At 43.6% G+C, this 18,643-nt stretch overlaps 1 protein-coding gene across 1 annotated transcript in view; it reads left to right on the forward strand.

Moving 5' to 3' along the window:
* NDST2 (N-deacetylase and N-sulfotransferase 2) overlaps window positions 1–18,643 on the forward strand; it is a 128,972-nt gene that overhangs the window by 85,158 nt on the left and 25,171 nt on the right. Inside the window, exons 3-4 of the mRNA XM_083148568.1 lie at window positions 9,691–9,778; window positions 12,523–12,677. Of these exons, the coding sequence (XP_083004694.1) occupies window positions 9,691–9,778; window positions 12,523–12,677 (243 nt within the window). The remainder of the gene's footprint in view (window positions 1–9,690; window positions 9,779–12,522; window positions 12,678–18,643) is intronic.

The raw sequence follows: 18,643 nt of genomic DNA on the forward strand, positions 1-18,643 counted from the left end.
CACGCGCACACAGACATTATAGGGTTAATTTTGTTGGGAGCCAATTAACCTACCTGTATATTTTTGGATTGTGGGAGGAAACCAGAGTACCCGGAGGAAACCCACGCAAGCACGGGGAGTATATACAAACTCTGCACAGTTAGAGCCATGGTGGGGATCGAACCCATGACCTCAGCGCTGTGAGGCAGTAATGCTCAACATTACACCATCCGAATTTTCCTGATGGATGAATAGAACACGTTCTGACATGAAAACCATATTGGCAATAAAGGCAAGAATATTAAGCAGATCAACTTCACCTCCACAGTTGACTGTTCTAGTAAGGTGCTAGAGCAAAGAAAATGAAAGTCCTTGTGGTGATGCGCTTAGGCTGCCTTGTGGTGGGTGACCAACTGAAAGGTGACCCAGAACACCTTCAAAGAGTATACAGGACAAAGAAAAGATAGAAAGTCCCTTCTACTGGCGCCAAACACTAGGAAATATACGTCCCTCCTATTAGCATTAGGATCCTCTTCTCTGAATAGGGGGGAACCAGCATATGTATAAATAAATACCAGACGCCCCTTTTATTGGGGTTAAGATCCTCTTCTCCGCCTCAGAATCAAGAATTGGTTCTTTTGGTTAAATATCATCACATTCCTTCAGTAAGGGAGGAGTGATCAGTGACTTACTGTTTGGAAACCAATTCTCAATTCTGAGGCGAAGAAGAGGATCTTAACCCCAATAAAAGGGGCGTCTGGTATTTAATTATACATATGCTGGTTCCCCCCTATTCGGAGAAGAGGATCCTAATCCTAATAGGAGTGACGTATATTTCCTAGTGTTTGGCTTCAGTGGAGGGGACTTTCTATCTTTTCTTTGTCCTGTTCTAGTAAGGTGGCCTGTGACTATGGTAATGGAGCTGCTGGTTATATTTAGTAGCACATGATGGAGTTCTTCGATGACATTGCAATTTCACTTCCTGATTACTTTAAAAAAAATAATTTATTAGTAGGTTAGTTCACCTACTATGTTTGTTGAACAGTTTATAGTTAGTGGCGGGTTGATCTTGGCCAAGATTTAACCCGTTTAATAAATTCAGCAGTCAAGTGGTTGCAAATTGCAATTGCATTTTACTTATTGACCCTTATTCAGGTTGACTCGCTCGGATGCAAATTTGCATCCTTGTGAGTTACTCTAACCCCGCCTTGCGAATGGTTAGCCGCCGCCACCCATTTGCATGCGGGATGTGTTCGCAACGCTTGCGAACGGATTTTTACATGAACATCCATTCACATGTCAATGAGAACCTCCCGATCCTTCGATGGCCACCGACCATTGAATGATGGTGAAGGCGCTCGCATATGTAAGGGTGGTCCAGACCACTCTTACATTTGCAGGGAATTGGGCGGGCAGCTGAAATGTCAGCTGTCCGCCCCCGGCACGTTTTTACGGGAATGCCCATGAAACGCTGGGCATTCTCATATGCTAATGGCCCAGGTTGGCACTCCACCCCCCGCTCGCAGGGCCGGAAGCGTGTACCTGGTTAACAGACTTTTTGCCATGTTCGTACGCACACAGCGTATACACATGCGCAGAAATGCTGCTGTGCATACGCAAAACATCGGTCCCCGAGCGAATTCTCGCCCGAGTGAGTCCACTTGAGTAAGGGCCATTGAGTAAGTGCTTGCATACAAAACTATGGGTACTTGTGGATTATCACGGCTCCCATCGCATGCCATATATAGTGGCATGCGATGGGATGCGATTTTTGCCGTTTTTAACGGGGGTTTTTTGACAAAATTGCATCGCATGCGATTTTTAACAGAAAAGCATCCAAATGCATTGTAATTTGTATGAAACATGTTCAATGGCCCCCAAATTGCATTTTTGAGGCTGTACCACCCCCACTATCAACGCGAACCCGAAACGTGGCGGTACGCGTCCTACAACCTTTTCATACCCCCACTATCCACGTCGGCGTGGAGTTGACAATAGAAAGTGTGGCGAGCCACCGAGCCCGAAGCGTGGCGAGGGGACGCGGATACCTGTGAAGGTAGCCGCGTCCGCTCGCCACGCTTCGGGCTCGGTGGCTCGCTACGCTCGCCACACTTTCTATTATCGACTCCACGCCGACGTGGATAGTGGGGGTATGAAAAGGTCGTAGGACGCATACTGCCGGCACTCGCCACGCTTCGGGTTCGCGTTGATAGTGGGGGTGGTACAGCCGCAAAAATGCCATTTGGGGGCCATTGAACATGTTTCATACAAATTTCAATGCATTTGGATGCTTTTCTGTTAAAAATCGCATGTGATGCGATTTTTTCATGTGCGATGCCCATCGTGGGAGCCGTGATACTCCACAAGTACCAAACTATGTAGCCTCTCCTTTCCTAAAATTGCTGTTGCACCTTGAACCGCCGTTACGTAGTGTACTCTGTGCCTCTGGGCTGTCTATGGTGTCTAATAACTGTTTAGGTATTTTTATGAGATTGGTAGGTGATTGGTGCAAATTAGGGTTAGAGGTTATTTTGTTCCTGCCACCAGAAATTAACCTAATTGTAGTCATATCTGTTCCCCTTATCTAGGAGATTATCAAAGCATATTAGGAAGCCACCAAAGTGTGGCTCATCCGTTTCTCCTAGAGTTACGCTTCAACTTGAAAACCTAGATCATTTGTGCCATTAACTGGGTAACCACATGGATCAAAGCTGAGCATTACAGGTCTCTATTGCTAAAATAAGTAGGTAATACTGACCTTGATCATTTAGTATTAGCACAATTTTGGCGAGCCAATTTTAACCTTGAAAGTGTCCGGTTTCTTGTTCCATTTGCGGAGGAGAGTGGCCTGCATGTGGTGGGAGGAGTGGACACAGCAAGTGCTATCCTTTTCGTGTTCAGTTATTTTCCATGCCATTCTCTGTGAAAAGCACACGAATTGCCCTGCTGCTAGCTCTCCACATGCCACATTTTGCTCTCTGCAGGAAAGTTTTACTGCAGCCCATTTTCTGCACTCAAGCTTCTGGATCAATGGTACCCATTGAGAAATCTTTGATTTTTTTTTCACCTCTATGATTCTGAAAATAATAAAACGGTGTGTTGGCTTTCTATGTGCTTATGGCAATTTCAAAGGCACCTCTTGTCTTTGTGCACTTCAGCTTCTCTTGGCTTAAATATACTTGGCAGCAGCAATAGCCTAAAATATAACATTACAGCCTCTTGAATGTACAAATATACTGAGAAGCTTGAACGCATGACTGTTTAAAAAAAAAATCATCTTAAAAACACTGTTTCAGTGCATAAGTGTTTCTCAGTAGCTCTTGTTCTCCCTCCCTCGAATCTGTTAAGTGCCTGGATGTCTCCTAAAGCTTCAAATCTCTTGCAGTTCTGAATTTTTGCCCCCCTCTATTCCCAAGAGTGAATTTATCCTTAGTTGCGGGGTCTCATACAGGGCCGGTGCTGGCCATTTCAGCACCCTAGGCAAATCTTCTAAATCACCGCTGCAGCCCTCCACCCGATACTTATCTCCCCCTCCACCCTCCCTCACCTGAACATAGCCGGGGACTCCAGAGGGGGAGCGTGCAGGCAGGCGGGCAGGCGTGCAGGCTGGGCGGATTTGCAGGCATGCAGGCTGGGCGGGCGCTACCTGCAGAGCAACACTGACCAGCAGGGAAGGAGGGGGCAGCCATCACCCGCTCATTGCCGCTAACCAGCGCAGGGGGTGCGGGCGGCACCCGCCGATCAGATCCACGAGCAGGGGCGGGTCTGGGAATAGCTGCTGGCAGTACTTGCTCTCCTCGGGCGGTAGCGCTGCAGCAGCTCAGTACCGCCCTCCAGTGGCCGGCGCCCTAGGCAAATGCCTGAGGCTGCCTAGTGGTGGCGCCGGCCCTGGTCTCATACCCTGGCCTGCATTGCAGCCCTCTACCCCTTACTTGTGGCTTGTTATGCACTTCTCCTATCTCAGTCACAGACTTCTGGCCTGTATCCCTTTTCCACCCATTTGGGTGGAGTCTTTTAGTATGCATCCCTTTCCCCAGAATGTGGCCTCTCACACACAGTCCTACACCTCTTCTCCAAAACCCTCTCACACTTACATGCTCACATCTAGACTCTGGACTTTCATCCACAGGCCTGTGCCTTCCAATGCTGCACCAGCTTTCTTGCTACTCATCCATGACCTGGCTTCTTATGTACAGGCCTGTACCCCCTCACTAGCTCCTGGATTTTCGAGCCCTTCTTGCTCCAAGCTTCTCTACCAGACTCTGGCCTCTCACACAGGCCTGCATCCAACACCCCTCCCTCGCCCAACCTCTACTACACTTGATCGCGTTGTATGACTTTGTTTTGTTACGGTGTATGACACACTTGGGCAGCCAACATTTGAGACTAACTGCTTGTGATATTAGAGCAGCTGATGCAGTTGGTATTGGCACAGAGGTGTTATTTCTCTTGGCTGGAAACGTGAAGGGAAGGAGAACTTATGTTTCTTTCTAGTTACAGAATAGCAGACAGGATTGCTATGGTGACTCATTACTAAAAATGGTTCAGTTACCTCATAAGACATGACCTTAGAATAAGGATTTCCTTAGAGATGCGTTTGATGTATGAAATCCTTTAATTGTGTTTGAGCCAATACGAAGGCAAACTCATTCCAAACATACGTGTTAGATAACCATTTACAAGCTGACCGCCCCCCACCCCCTTCATCTTCTGCGTTCATTAAAAAATGTTTAGCTCTCTGTGGGTAAAAAAAAAACATTGCATGATACATAGTAGAAAGCTCTTTTTAGTGCAAAATGTGAAACATTTTCTTTCCTATAACTGAATAAAGATTTGTTTGTTTGGGGGAGGTTTGACTGCTCGTAAGGAGTGCATGGAAAATGTACTTTCCATCTGCTGTGCCAAAACAAATGTATACTCGGACCTGGAAATTGTACAGTGCTCAGTCATCCTATAGTGCTCCCAAACACTGTTCTTGTCATGTTCCTGCATATCAGTATTGTATTTGACAAGTGTTTGAGTGTGGAAATCTAGGCAGAAATTCCCATGCTATTGACTGAATTTAAGGTGCGTGAAATGGTTTAAGTACATTGTTTATTGACTTATACCATTTTATGAATGAGCAGTTTTTGCTGTCGTTCAGAATATGAATTTTGGCCCCACTCAGCAAAAGTGTAATCCTGTTTTTGCTTTAATGAAGTTTTTCGCTCTCCAAGAACTGTAATCTAGAATAAGGGGGGTATTTTATCCGTGTCGACTTTTTCCACAGTTGGAAAATCCGCAATTTACATTCGACCTATTCGATTTTTTGAGTGTCGGAAAAATCGTTGTGGTCAAAGAACACATCGATTTACTTGCTGACCCATGGGTTTTAATCGAAAATGCGTTCCCTTTCCGACTACTTTATGCTGATGCAGGTTCGACTTTTTAACAAAGTCAAACCTGCATCCGCAGTACAAACGGACAAAAAACCCATATTGAATAGGTAAGTCTGGATTTGTTTGGCAAACCTGACACTAAATGAAACTTTGCATTGCAATTTCCAATGTACATTAATCTTGCTAGGAAGGGAATGGTGAAAGGATGCTGAAAAACCCTCAGTTGTAAGCACACAGGAGGTATCTACATGCAGAGGGCTTCCTATTTAGCTGCAGTCTAACCAGGCATTTAGAAGCACTGGTTTATAGCTGCTAAAGCCAAACTTTGTTTCTATATCCATAGTTTCATACCATCGCTGTGTAGTCAGTAGAACAGGCTATAGCTTCATAATAAAGACTTATAATATTTCTATAAACATTGGTGATAGCATTACCACACGCACAGGCATCAGAGTCCACATTTCCCAAGCACTCCTTCAGGCTCCTGCATCTCTAAAAATATAAGCCTGAACACTGTATTGTGGTAAAGAGACTCTAGATGGTCGATATGTGTTGATGACTATGGCCAAACAAAAACCCAATGCTTCGTAGTAGTTCTGAAAAGTGTAAAGTTTTGTTCAAAACCGATATCTCAGTGTAAGTAACATTAAAATAAGAAACCATTTGTATTTTTGTGCTTGTGCACAGGGTCTTGATCCCACATACATGCACACATTTTCTATCCATATTGTTTCTAGGAACTGCTTCACCTACAGTAGGGCTGCCAATAAAACAGGGTGGTGTCTCTCTGCTAATGCAGTCTGGATTGGCAGTCCAAGGCAGTGGCGTAACTATAAATTCTGCTCCTCCCTGCCAAAATGTTTGTGCGCCCCCCCCCCCCCCCCCCAGGCTCCTCTCCAACGTGTTACCCCAGCGTGTGACGTGATGACGTCACACGCATAACGGAGAAGCTGAAGCAGGAAAAAGGAAGAAAGATCGGCAGACCCTGCTGCTCCCCTTGGCTCTGACACATCCCCGGCCGCCCTAGCATGCCCATCCGCCCGCCCATCCTGTACACCGTAGCCAATAGCCGGCTCTGTGTACAGTCAATTGAATCAGTGGGGGGGATTTGTCATCTCTGCCATGGCCCCACCCGCGCTGTGGCTGACTCGCCTCCGGTGCTCAGTCAGTGGGTAGCGGCAGGCAGCAGCATGTCAGTGTGTCGAGTGGGTGCCAGCGCCCACACAGACCCTGCTGCTGCTTGCTCCCCCAAGCGGCAGCTGGGGCTGCCTTACAGTAGTTACGCCACTGGTCCAAGGGGAAGTAAGCACCTCTGCCTGGGACAGCCTGTCCAGCATATGATTAAAAGGGATTTCCTCCAATGGGAAATAACTGCCTCTGCTAGGCAGTACATTTAGGTGGCAGATTAAACAAATGTTTGCGCAGAAGGGTTGAGGATAAGCAGCATTGAGCATGTTACTGGAGAATACATGACAAATAATGTATTGAATATATTTAATGATGGTCATACCCTCTATGCCAGTGGTTATCAATCTGTTTTTTTTCCTCCAGGTCACCCGGCAGGTGCACAGGTGTACTCATTACTCACTGGCACATTTTAAAAGATCCACAGGTGGAGCTAATTATTTCTCTTGTGATTCTCTGAGGAGACCTGGAAAACATGTTTGAGGTGCACACAGAATCACAAGTGAAATAATTAGCTCCACCTGTGATCTTATAAAATGTGCCTGAATAATCTGTGCACCTGCTGATTGACCTGGAAAACGTGTACTGTTGGGGGTACCTGAGGGCCAGGGTTGGGAACCACTGCTTTACACGAATAAGTAATCCATTATTGTCGCAAGTGATAACACACCTATATTTTATTTTAATGAAATGATTCCTTTCAACATTATAAGGGCTTCTATATTCTAGTAATATATTATGCCATTGTGTTTACCCCCTGCAGAATCTGTTGCCCACAACTAGACTGCAATAATTACCCCATGCTGCCGTCACTCACTAAACTGCAAATAATTACCAGTTACCACGTGTAGCTGCCACACATTACACTGCAATATAATGAACCCATGCTGCTGTCATAGTTTAAATCTTATGACCTAAAGTACTATTTCAATCTTAATGAAAACATGTATTTCACCGTTCTGCTTACCGTAAGGCTCAAAGTCTAGTCTAGATAAAATGCATGTTAAATATTAATTTGCTAATTATGAAGGAGAGTCAGACATTAGTAAAGTAGAAGTAGTAGTAGGTTTGTACGGACTCCACAGCCCTCTTTGAACATACTTCATTTTCATACTTCTAAATCTCATCAATACAAGCTATTGGCTTCTGAATGGATTGTCTTGTACACATTGAATGATTTACGCTTAGTAAGTGAGAAGTGAGTTAATATTAGTGTTCATTCTAGCACCCGCCATCTTTGAAAACCAATGCAGTTCCTCTTCCCTGCCTGGGGTGTCACTGTCTGCTGTAGTGCTTCTAGCACAGTGTGATCTGTATATCAGCACTGATATGCAAACCAGACCTGTGCTAGAAACACTACAGCAGACAGCGACACCCCAGGCCAGGGAAGAGGAACTGCATGGGTTTTCAAAGTTGGCGGGTGCTAGAGTGAACACTACAGTGGTAACCTTCTTCAAAACACAACATATTTACTTCTATCTGATGTAAAGTATACTTTGTCTTATAACGAGTTATTTTATTTTAGTAATTTAAGAAATTCTTGGTGGAGACATGCAATGTTTGCCTTGGTTTCCTAGTGGGCAGTGCATGCTTCTTGAAGCACCGAATGGATAATCGGCACTGGCCCACTTCCAAGCCTTCTCCATTCAAATCTTTTTTTCCTCATTTCATATCCTTCACTGATCAGAACAAATGAGCTCCGTAAAGTTGAATAGAATAATTGTTTGCTATACATATTTTGTTGTATTTGGACTATAAAGCTACAATTCTGAATAGTTATTTTACAGTGATATATTAGGAATAATTTCCATGTGCCTGCCCATAATCCCTTAAATAAGAAATCCCTATTTCTTTATAGATTAAAACAAAAAATGTTTGGCAATGCTGTTGTAGCACAGATATGTAAATAGTTTCCATTAAAGAGGGATATTGCTGCAACTTCTAATGGCAGCTGATTTTTCTATTTGGAGAACTGCATTATGAGTTTGTTAACCTTGTTCTGTCGGAAAACCATTTAAACCACTGCAGTTTTTATGATCTCATTTGCTCTTCAGAGAATCAATTCCACTATGTAAAGTTTCTTCCTAACACCTCCATCTGTTGTCTTGCTTTTAGTGAAATCAAATAGGGATTGCTTTGTTAGTTTTGCAGCATTCTTCCTCAGCAATTGCCATCATTGCTGCATCTAAAAGGTGTCTTTTTTCTTTTTCTTTGGATAAGCACATTTTCAGTTTTATATACTTATATTACCTATGTTAATCTACTATTGGTATTAGTTGAAGGTCAGCTCTTTCTCTGGCTGTCTTTCTTCAGGAACCACAGACCACTAAATAGCAGAAGTCACATTGTCTGATTTTGTATAGTCCCCTAGAGGTTGATGTATTAGCCCAAGAGCCATAAAATACCGACCAGTGAGCTCCTAACTGTAAAGTTACAGGCTGTGATTGAAAAAATGGTAGCCACGATTGGCTTGTACTTTTTCATAATTGTCTACTCTCCCTGAAGTTACTGGAAACTCATTATTTTTTGGTTAGGCGCCCGCACCCCTAAAGAGTAAGCAGATCTTCCGCATCTTAGTGAAGCTGTCAAACTAAAGAATTAATAATCACTGGTCTGTGGGAGGGGGCAGGGCTAAACTGACATGAATGGCATCATTTTAGTCCTCCCCAAGTACTTATCAATCGCATTGTTTAGCAGAAGTGGAGTCTAAAGTGCCCAGCAGTGTCTCCTCTCCAGGCTTCTCCCCAGAAAGGAGACTTTGGGCCAGATGTATTAAGCTTGAAAAGTGATAAAATGGAGAGTGATAAACCACCAATGGCTATATCACAGGCTGTTTGAAAAATGACAGGTAGGAGCTGATAAGTGGTTTATCACTCTCCATTTTATCACTTTTCAAGGCTTGTTACATCTGCCCCTTTATCTGTCTCCACTGTATCCCTCTCCAAGGCTTGGTACAGTACGGCTACCCCAGTCTGTTTTATTCATTAATTCCAGTCTGCGATTTACATCTCCAACGTGATATTGTATATGGACAGAAATCTAGTTACCCAATCTTGTTTTGAGGTTTTTGTGTCTGTCAGATTGTGGTAACTTGTCCTGGGAGGTTTTGGCTGCAATAATTATGCTGACTTGTCTTTTTCTCTTTCAGGCTTTACTTAAAGCTCAGAGCAAGCTAAGGACCCTAGTACCGAATTTCACCTTCAATTTGGGATTCTCTGGGAAATTCTATCATACAGGTAAAGTGATTTCCCCGATTTTTCAACCGCTGATAACCTAAATAAGCAACTAAATTATAGTTGCCTTCTGCTATTTTATGTTGTTATTTTACACAATGCTTGGGAAATAGAGCTACTTGTAGCAGGATCTTGAGCTCAAGAAGACGTGCAAACATTCCATAGAAGTGTCTGATAAAATGTTACACAATATATTTTAAGTATTCGTTACTGGGCTTGAGAAATCCCTCCACCTTTTTCATCTCTGCTCCCAAAGTTATGGTGGTAGGAACCACATTTCCCATGTACTAGATCTGCTCTTTATGTTCCCATAGCATTTGCCTTCAATATTTCTGGCATTATGGTTAATTGGTAGCTAAGGTGATAAGACAGAAAAAAAATTATCAAACATTAAAAAAAAAGATATATATATATATATATATATATATATATATATATATATATATATATACTGCTCACATTGCTATTAGCAGCTTTCCAGTTTGAGACCCGCGCTATACATAACCACTACTATTGCCATGCAATAGGTTACCTACACGACCCTACAGAATTATACATGCCTAGGGTAAGCCGCTGCGATGGGAAGGATCTGCACCAAATCATCTACAATGGATTTTTTTTTTTATTGCCTTTTAAAAGGTAACATTGACTATTTACTTGATGTCCATTACAGTCAAAACAGACTTTATTTGGGGGCAGCCAAATGTGTACCTAGCTGCAAAATATAAACCCCGTAATAGGGCCCGTATGGTGTTCAAATGTGAACTATTGTCATGTCCTGTACAATCATTTGCAGTAATCAAGGCTAGAATACCAAGGGCCCATGAAAAAAAAAAAAAAAAAACATTTTGCTACCAGAGGGAAGCACTTCTACATCCCCAAGCAATATTATTAAAGGCCCCCAGCCATTAGTGCGTTATAGCCACTTTTCATCCGGTGAAAAGTGGCCATATCGCAGTTCATTTTCCTCCAGTCAGAAGAATCAGTTGCAGATCTTCATGAATGGGATTGCATTAGATATATTACTGTTTATGCAAAAGGACTATATATGATGTTTCGTATCCGGTATAGCAGCACAGGAGCTGTCAGGTGAGTTGGCAGGGTATTGCATGCAAGACCTCACACTAGTGGACGGGGGTGGGGTCTTTTGTCTGACAGTGCTGCTGTACACAAAGGTTGTACTACCATTGACCATGCTTTATTACATTATTGCATTTATTACTTTATTACATTATTATATGCTTAATACCATGCTTTATTACATATATACAGGACACAACATTTGTTGAAGCTTATTATACAGACAATTGAATACTATATTGGCACTTTTTGGAGGGTGTATATACTGCAGCTTTGGTTGCTCTGGAGGAAAGTCATTGTTAACTCAGGGCCTCATTCAGTGATGGACGTAGTTAATATAGCAGCTGGGTCTTTGGACGCATGTGTTGTACCAAAATATGTTAATGCCGCTGGCGGCATTAGGCTGGGGCATGTCCACAAAACAGAGCTGTCTTACTATAATACTGGCCACCCCAAATGTAGTGTTCATTCTAGCACCCGCCATCTTTGTAAACCCATGCAGTTCCTGTTCCCTGCCTGGGGTGTCACTGTCTGCTGTGGTGTTTCTAGCACAGGTGCTGATATACATACCACACTGTGCTAGAAGCACTACAGCAGACAGCGACACCCCAGGCAGGGAAGAGGAATGGCATGGGTTTTCAAAGTTAGCGGGTGCTAGAATGAACATTACAAATGGCTGCAGCATGACAATCGTACTGTGGCTTAGGGGGGGGCTTCCACAGTTGTTGCAGACACAGATGTGCACACAGTTGTTCAGGTATTTACCTATACTTCTGAATGACCAGAGGGTAGCTTTGCCCCTTCTCCCTGAGCACCAGCCAATAGTTGGTGATTAAGGTGGTGCTCTCTACAGCAGAATATGATGTGCCATGACACAATTCAGCCTGTTCCTTGTTCTACCCATCATACCATATAATTTGAAGGACCGCTGAATGGAATGAAAGGTACTTGTTTCCTAGCACGGCGCCCCCGATTTTGATCGTATTACATCTTATACAATCTCATCGCATGCAATATAGCGACATGCGATCTGATTTTTAATTGTACAAGCACCCTGATGGCCGATTGCGACCAATCGGCCCGTTAAATCGGACCAAATCGCCTCTCCCTGACATGTCATCGGGTCCGATGCGCGGTCCCGTGAGCATTGGACCCGACTAGGTGGTCGGACCGGCTGGCCGTCCGACCACCCATTCTGGGACGGGCGCTAAGCAGGGACGCATGCGATCCATCACAACGGATGTGTCCCTGCCGCCGGAAGGTCCCGGCGGCTTGCAGTCCATCGGGTGTCCGTACACTGCTGCGAGACGTCGCAGGCAGTGTATGGGCACCTTTACTCAAGTCAGTAGTTACAAGTCAAATAGGACTAATGTCTTTTTTTCAACCTTAATTACGATGTAATAAAAAGTAATTGAAAAGAATTGTGGAAAATGCTTGGTCTTCATGCTGTTGAAAGTTTTTACTTAAAAAATGTAGGAATCCTGAAAAATCCTTTTACCCATATATACACAGGTAATATCCAGTGTCTTATTGGAGATAGCATGCTTATGTTCCTTCTGCCCTCAAACTCCTGTGCTGTTATCCTCTGTAGTAGGATATAGAGCTGTAGACTGAGAACTAGTACATTGCATTATGTGATTCTACTCACTGCTATCCTCTGTCTTCAGGCACCGATGAGGAGGATGAAGGGGACGACATGCTGCTCATGCACAGGAAGGAGTTCTGGTGGTTCCCCCATATGTGGAGTCACATGCAGCCTCACTTGTTCCACAATGTCACCGTCTTAGCAGAGCAGATGAAACTCAACAAGCAGTTTGCCCTGGTAATGACAAGCTTTTTGACCTTTCCTGTTTCTAAACCTTATCAAAAGCATCTATGTGCAGGTTTCAGGGTAAGATGAATTATGTAGTACAGGCCTGGCCAACCTGCGGCTCTCCAGCAATTGTGAAACTAGATTCTCATCATGCTTTACCAGCTGATTGTTGGACGGGTATGCAGTGATTGTAGGTTCACAACAGGCGGATAGCCAGAGGTTGGTCAGGGCTGGTGGAGAGCATAAACCAACAGCATACTGATACTTTTGGCTGAGGATCATGGAACACTTGGTCATGGCCACACTGGAGCCTTGGATTTGAGGTGGTTTGATTTCTATGAGTACACAAACCTACTGTTTAGGACCAGGACTGGGCTGCAGGTGTAAAGGGGAAATCCCTGGTCGACCCCACTGCCTGAGCGCCCATTCGCATCTCTAGGAGTCTGGTTCCAGGCTGCACTTAAATTATATGTTGTAACTCTATTAGAGGGTCTGTTACCTACAAGTGCAGGGTCAGGGATGAGCATAATTGTTTGGTTAGCTTATATAGAACTAAATCAACATTCAGCAGTCGCAGGTAACCATAATTTGCTTAATTAATATACATGTTATATTATATTTCACTCCCATGACAACGCTGTATTCACTACAGTGGGTTGCTTTGACCGGACCAGGCACTCTGTAATGCTATTGATTAGCCTGCCCTCTGCGGTGTCTAGCTACACCCATTCTGTCAGCTGGCCACAACCCTTTAGGTGGCTATACAATAGAACGATCCTAGGCCCGAATGCACAGTTTCTACGGATTGTGCGATCGATTGTGTACACATTGTGAGGTATTTTGGTGCGATGCGCGGTCCCGCAGGCCGAGAGGTCACTCCAATGATCATATGTGCTGCACATATGATTAGTCGGGGTGGTTTGCGGTCATAAGCAGATTGTATGTGTTTAAAAGCACCCTCCGATCTATCATTCGTTCGATCATACGACCTGTATACAATGTGCATCATATGCAGGTTGTTCTAATGTATGGCCAGCTTTAGGCATAGGCCTCTACCATTGCATTCCCACTACTCTATGCCCTAGGCCAGGGATATGGGAACCTTCGGCCCTCCAGCTGTTGTGGAAATACACACCCCAGCATGCCATATTACAGTTTTGTAACTGTTGCAGGGCATGCTGGGATGTGTAGTTCAACAATAGCTGGAGGACCGAAGGTTCCCCCATCCCTGGCCTATGCTGACACTGCCTAGAAACTTGTTTCTCTGCCATAGTGCAGACTGAGGGGTAAATGTACTATGAATCATGTCGCTATAGCTCTTACTGCTTTCACTCTTTACATATATATTTAATCATTGTGGTGAGTTTAAACTAAGCTGTGCACTTCTACAGTATTCTCTGCTCAGGTAAGAGAGCGGTCCGAGCCCCTCAAGCTTGATGGGGCAGGAAGTGGTGACTTCTCTTCAATGATCATTGAGACTTAATTAAAATATAAAGATGTATCTTGCCTGGCTACACAGAACTGAAGAGCCAGCCGAGCATGCAAGCTGTTATTGTAACTCTCCCTTGTAGTAAAAATTTCATCATGAAAATCTTGAGGGTGCTTTCCACTCACAGGAGCAATCTGATTTAAATGAGGATTATGGATTTCATCCATCAGGCAGTTTAGTAAAAATTAAAAGTATATTCATTAGTTTCGTAGTGCCGATTCCTGGGTTGCTATGGGAAACACTAGATTCCATCTGGCAAGTTTTACTACGATTCACAGAAATTAATTTCAAATGCATTTAGACCAGGGGCAAAGCTAAAGATTAAGCGGCATATTCGGTTAGGAATTGCAAAGTGCTTTTAAAGAGATATGACACTGAAGACATCCTTTTTTAATGAAGACACTCTAATCTTACCTGCTGTCACACAACCAATTTCTCCTCTATCACACCAGTTTCAAACCTTGGGTGAAGGAGCCCATACACAATGCGATAGCAGCGCACGTTGCGGTGTGTTATGGGCTGGATCGCATCGCATATGTTTTGCATGTGATGCAATCTGCGGGCAGTACAAAAGGTATGTGCAGCACATACTTTTTGTACTGTACTGTGCGATGCCCGCAGGAGCGTGCATCGCATTGCACGCTGCTTTAGATATATCAAGCATTCTACAGTGGAGACTGATACAAGTTGCCGATAGCAATTAGACCACTTCTTTTATATAGTGTATTCTATAAATAACTGAAAGCTGGTTGCTATGGGCTACTTCTCTACTTGCCTAAGTAGAAGATTTTATATTTTTAACCCAGTGTTTCCACTGATCAGGAAATAAAAACAATAAAAGGTACTTATATGTTAGTTGGGCGCCCACTAAGCTATTTACTTAGTTTTCCGCATCCCCTTGCGGGGCTTGGTGGCTCGCTGCGCTCGCCAGACTATAGAAAGTCAACTCCATGCTGACATGGATAGTGGGAGTATGAGTGCACTAACTACAGTGGGCGCCCAACTAACATAAAAGTACCCAATAAAACTGTAAAGTCTTAAAACCTATAATTTCTGACCAGGAGGCGTGGGACACCTGTCATGCGGTTGTTGGTCTTTCATGGTATGGCCAAAATGCCAGTTTAGGTACATGGGAGTGGCTTCATTGTCAATGATTTTTAGCCAAATAGCTTACTATTTTGACAGTGGAGATCTAACTGCCGTGCACTGCGCTTGTAGAGACATCGTAAACAAGCACACAATCCCTGTGAACAAAGGAAAGAGAAAACTTTAATGGATTTTTTACATCAATTTTAAAATTGGTGCAAAATGGCCATTCCATTGTCACATAATAGACAGCATAGCACTTTTTGTTAATAAAAAAAAAAAAAGGGTAAGATCAGCGTGCCTAACTAACTATAAGCTTTTTTCCGTTCCACAAAACACAATATCCCATAATTTAGTTTTCACATATGGGACAAGCCAAGTCCAACACAGTTTTTTAATGGAAGCTTTCTTCTAGATAACTCCCTCAACTCCATATTAAGAGCTTGTGTTATTTTTCTTAATGAAAACCTATGAGAAAGCTCATATGTTGAAAAATCAAGAGATACAGGTCTTTATTTTGACAGGGTCACATGGGACATTTGTACACATTTTTATGGAATGGCCCCAGAGCTCTAAAGTGAATCTTATGAAATGTGTGATTTGGCCGCGAATCCGACAATAAGTGGCTGTTAACGTCAGTTGATATTCGGCTGTAAAAAAAAAATGAATCTGAATGCCTTCAATGCTGTCGGCAACGGCAGCATTGAATAGGAGCGTGCCGCTATTTCTGCCTGCAGAAATTGCAGCACAGATTGAATTTATGTGAACGACGCTGGTATATTTAGCGGTTATTTTGCACATCTGCCAGTGGCGTAACTACCTATTATATGCCCCCCCCCCCCCCCCATGCTCGTACCTGCCCGGCCGAATCTGCAGTCACGGTCCCGTCGCCGGCTCCTGCTGCTATAATGAAAACTTTCTGCAGTATGTGGGCGACCATTTTCTAAGAGTCTTTTCATTATAGCAGCAGGAGCCTGTGCTGGTAGAGTGGAGACGGAGAGACGGGACCATGAAGGCAGGCAAGACAGCAGCGGGTAACTATAGTCCCGCAGACCCCCGGCGACCACATGTTCTCTGCGCCTCCCCGCCACCGCGGGGGATGCGGAGCTATAGCTATGCCACTGACATCTGCCACAGAGATGTTAGCACTTAAAGGGTTAAAATAAATTCCTGTCTGGATAAAGTTGAAACAGCATATTTTGTCTAGTTTGTGTGGTCTACAATGATGATAAACACAAAATGTAAAAATTAAACCGTACTGTACATCTTGCATTGTGTGTACACAGCATAACTAAGTGCAGTGGATAGAAGTCAATTCTTGAGAAAATGCTCTTGAACCGTGAAACATGTTGATTAATGCAGTCACAATAAATTTGAAAAAGATCAGCAGTACAGATGGCTGCTTTATCAATAGTGCAGATCCACCACAGTGCTTGGAGACTTATTGGCATTTTCCTATGTCTTAAGGCCACTCTAACTGGGCACACGCAGCATACAGTTTATCTATCTGTACAGAGGACATTCATTGATCTCCAGATAGCACCGTCAGCATGTATTACATATTTATGCCTATTGTTCTCCCATGTTATACGTGCCTACTGCCTTTATGGCCTGAGCTTCCGATAGTGATCATTTCTAACAGTACTCTGCAGCTCCTACATTGTCACATATCACATTAATCAGTACAGTTTCCTCGGTGCATCCTAGACGTTGCAACTTTGGGGGTATCCAATTACTGTCAAAAAGAAAAACTTTAGGAGCTTAAAACAGAAATTGTACAAAATTTTCTTTCAACGATGAGTTTTGTTTTTGTTTTTTTTCAGGAAATCCTGTTAGGACACCTGACAAAATAAATTTTCTCTCAAACGCATGGGACTGCTTCAACTCTTTTATTTGGCAAATCTGAGGCAGGTGAAACAAAAAATAGCACAATAAGCTACAGCTTGTGTCTGCTTTTCGTGGACAATAGGATAGCCCCCTATGGCTCATTTTAGGCAAAAAAAACAAAAACAAAATACTTTCAGTGTTAGGAGAGCTGGTTTGAACCAGACGCTAGCCATCTTGCAACTAGATGTCTGAGGACGCATCTGCCGGTATTCTGTTTTATACATACCAATGTGTGGCATACACTACATAATATAGTTATCACAGACATGGGAAATGACTTTGAATTCCACATGCACAGTTAGAGTAAAAAACTACTGTTTGCACATTTTTGTGACAATTCAACAAGCAGCCAATTGAAAACTACACATTATGTAATATCACTTTACTATGTTTTTGTCGAAATTGCTGCCGTTTTCAATTTTTTTAATACAGTTTTGACTTAAGAAAAGTGAAACTGGATGGGAAAAACATGACTAAAAACCGCCCACAATTGAGGTAGTAATTCCCTGGGAGCCAGATGTATCCAGCTTTAAAAAGTGATAAAGTGGAGCGTGATGAGCAACCAGCCAATCAGCTCCTACTTGTCATTTTTCAAACCCAGACTGTAACATGGCAGTTAGGAGCTGGCTGTCACTCTCAATTGTATAATTTTTTTGAAGCTCGATGCATCTGGCCTTAAGTCTCGGTACTGAATATAATTTGTTGTGGTAAATTTGATCCTTTGAATCAGATTAGCATTATACAGTAAAAATGAACATAGGCCATGCAAAACTTCATGAAAGGATTGATCAGAAAATAAGCACAGGTGTCCATTCAATGCCGACACAAATTAACTGCAGGAAACGGTATGCGCTATATAAGAAACTGTTAATAAATAATAAGTTCTAAATCAATGGCTTAAAGACACATTTCCTGGGTGTCGATGTGGAACTTTAATGAAGAGAGACTTGTCTCCAGTGAGCCGTGAGCATGTTTCATGTCTCACTGATATTAGTCACTGTGTGGCCAACAGATGCGGGTGCATGAAGTAAAGGCCCCCATACACTATGCGATTTTGGGACGATTTCATCCGATTTCGGCACTTTGTGCCGATAATTGGATGAAATCGGCCCAAAATCGTAGGTATGTGACATTTGATCCGATCCGATGCGCGGTCCTGTGCGCATCGGACCGGATCAGGGAGGTCGGACGGTGTGTACATACGATCACGTCCGACCTCCCTGTATGCATATGCCTGCCACCTGACAGGCATATGCATACAGACACCGGGGGAGTAGTGGGGGCGGCCAGCGGCAGCGGTGGTGGGGGCGGGCAGCGGCGGTGGGGACGGGCGGCGTGTGCGGTGAGCGCAGTGTACTTACACATAGCAGCGGCGGGGACGGGACGCGCAGTGGCGGCTATTATATTTTTAAAATACTTGTCAAATGACCGGACGCTCTCTGATTGGCCGGAGAGCTCTCAGCCAATCAGAGAGCAGCAGGTCATTTGACAAGTATTTTAAAAATATAATAGC

Source organism: Crinia signifera, chromosome 6, assembly GCF_055691185.1.
Source record: "Crinia signifera chromosome 6, ASM5569118v1, whole genome shotgun sequence".
Classification (NCBI taxonomy): domain Eukaryota; kingdom Metazoa; phylum Chordata; class Amphibia; order Anura; family Myobatrachidae; genus Crinia; species Crinia signifera.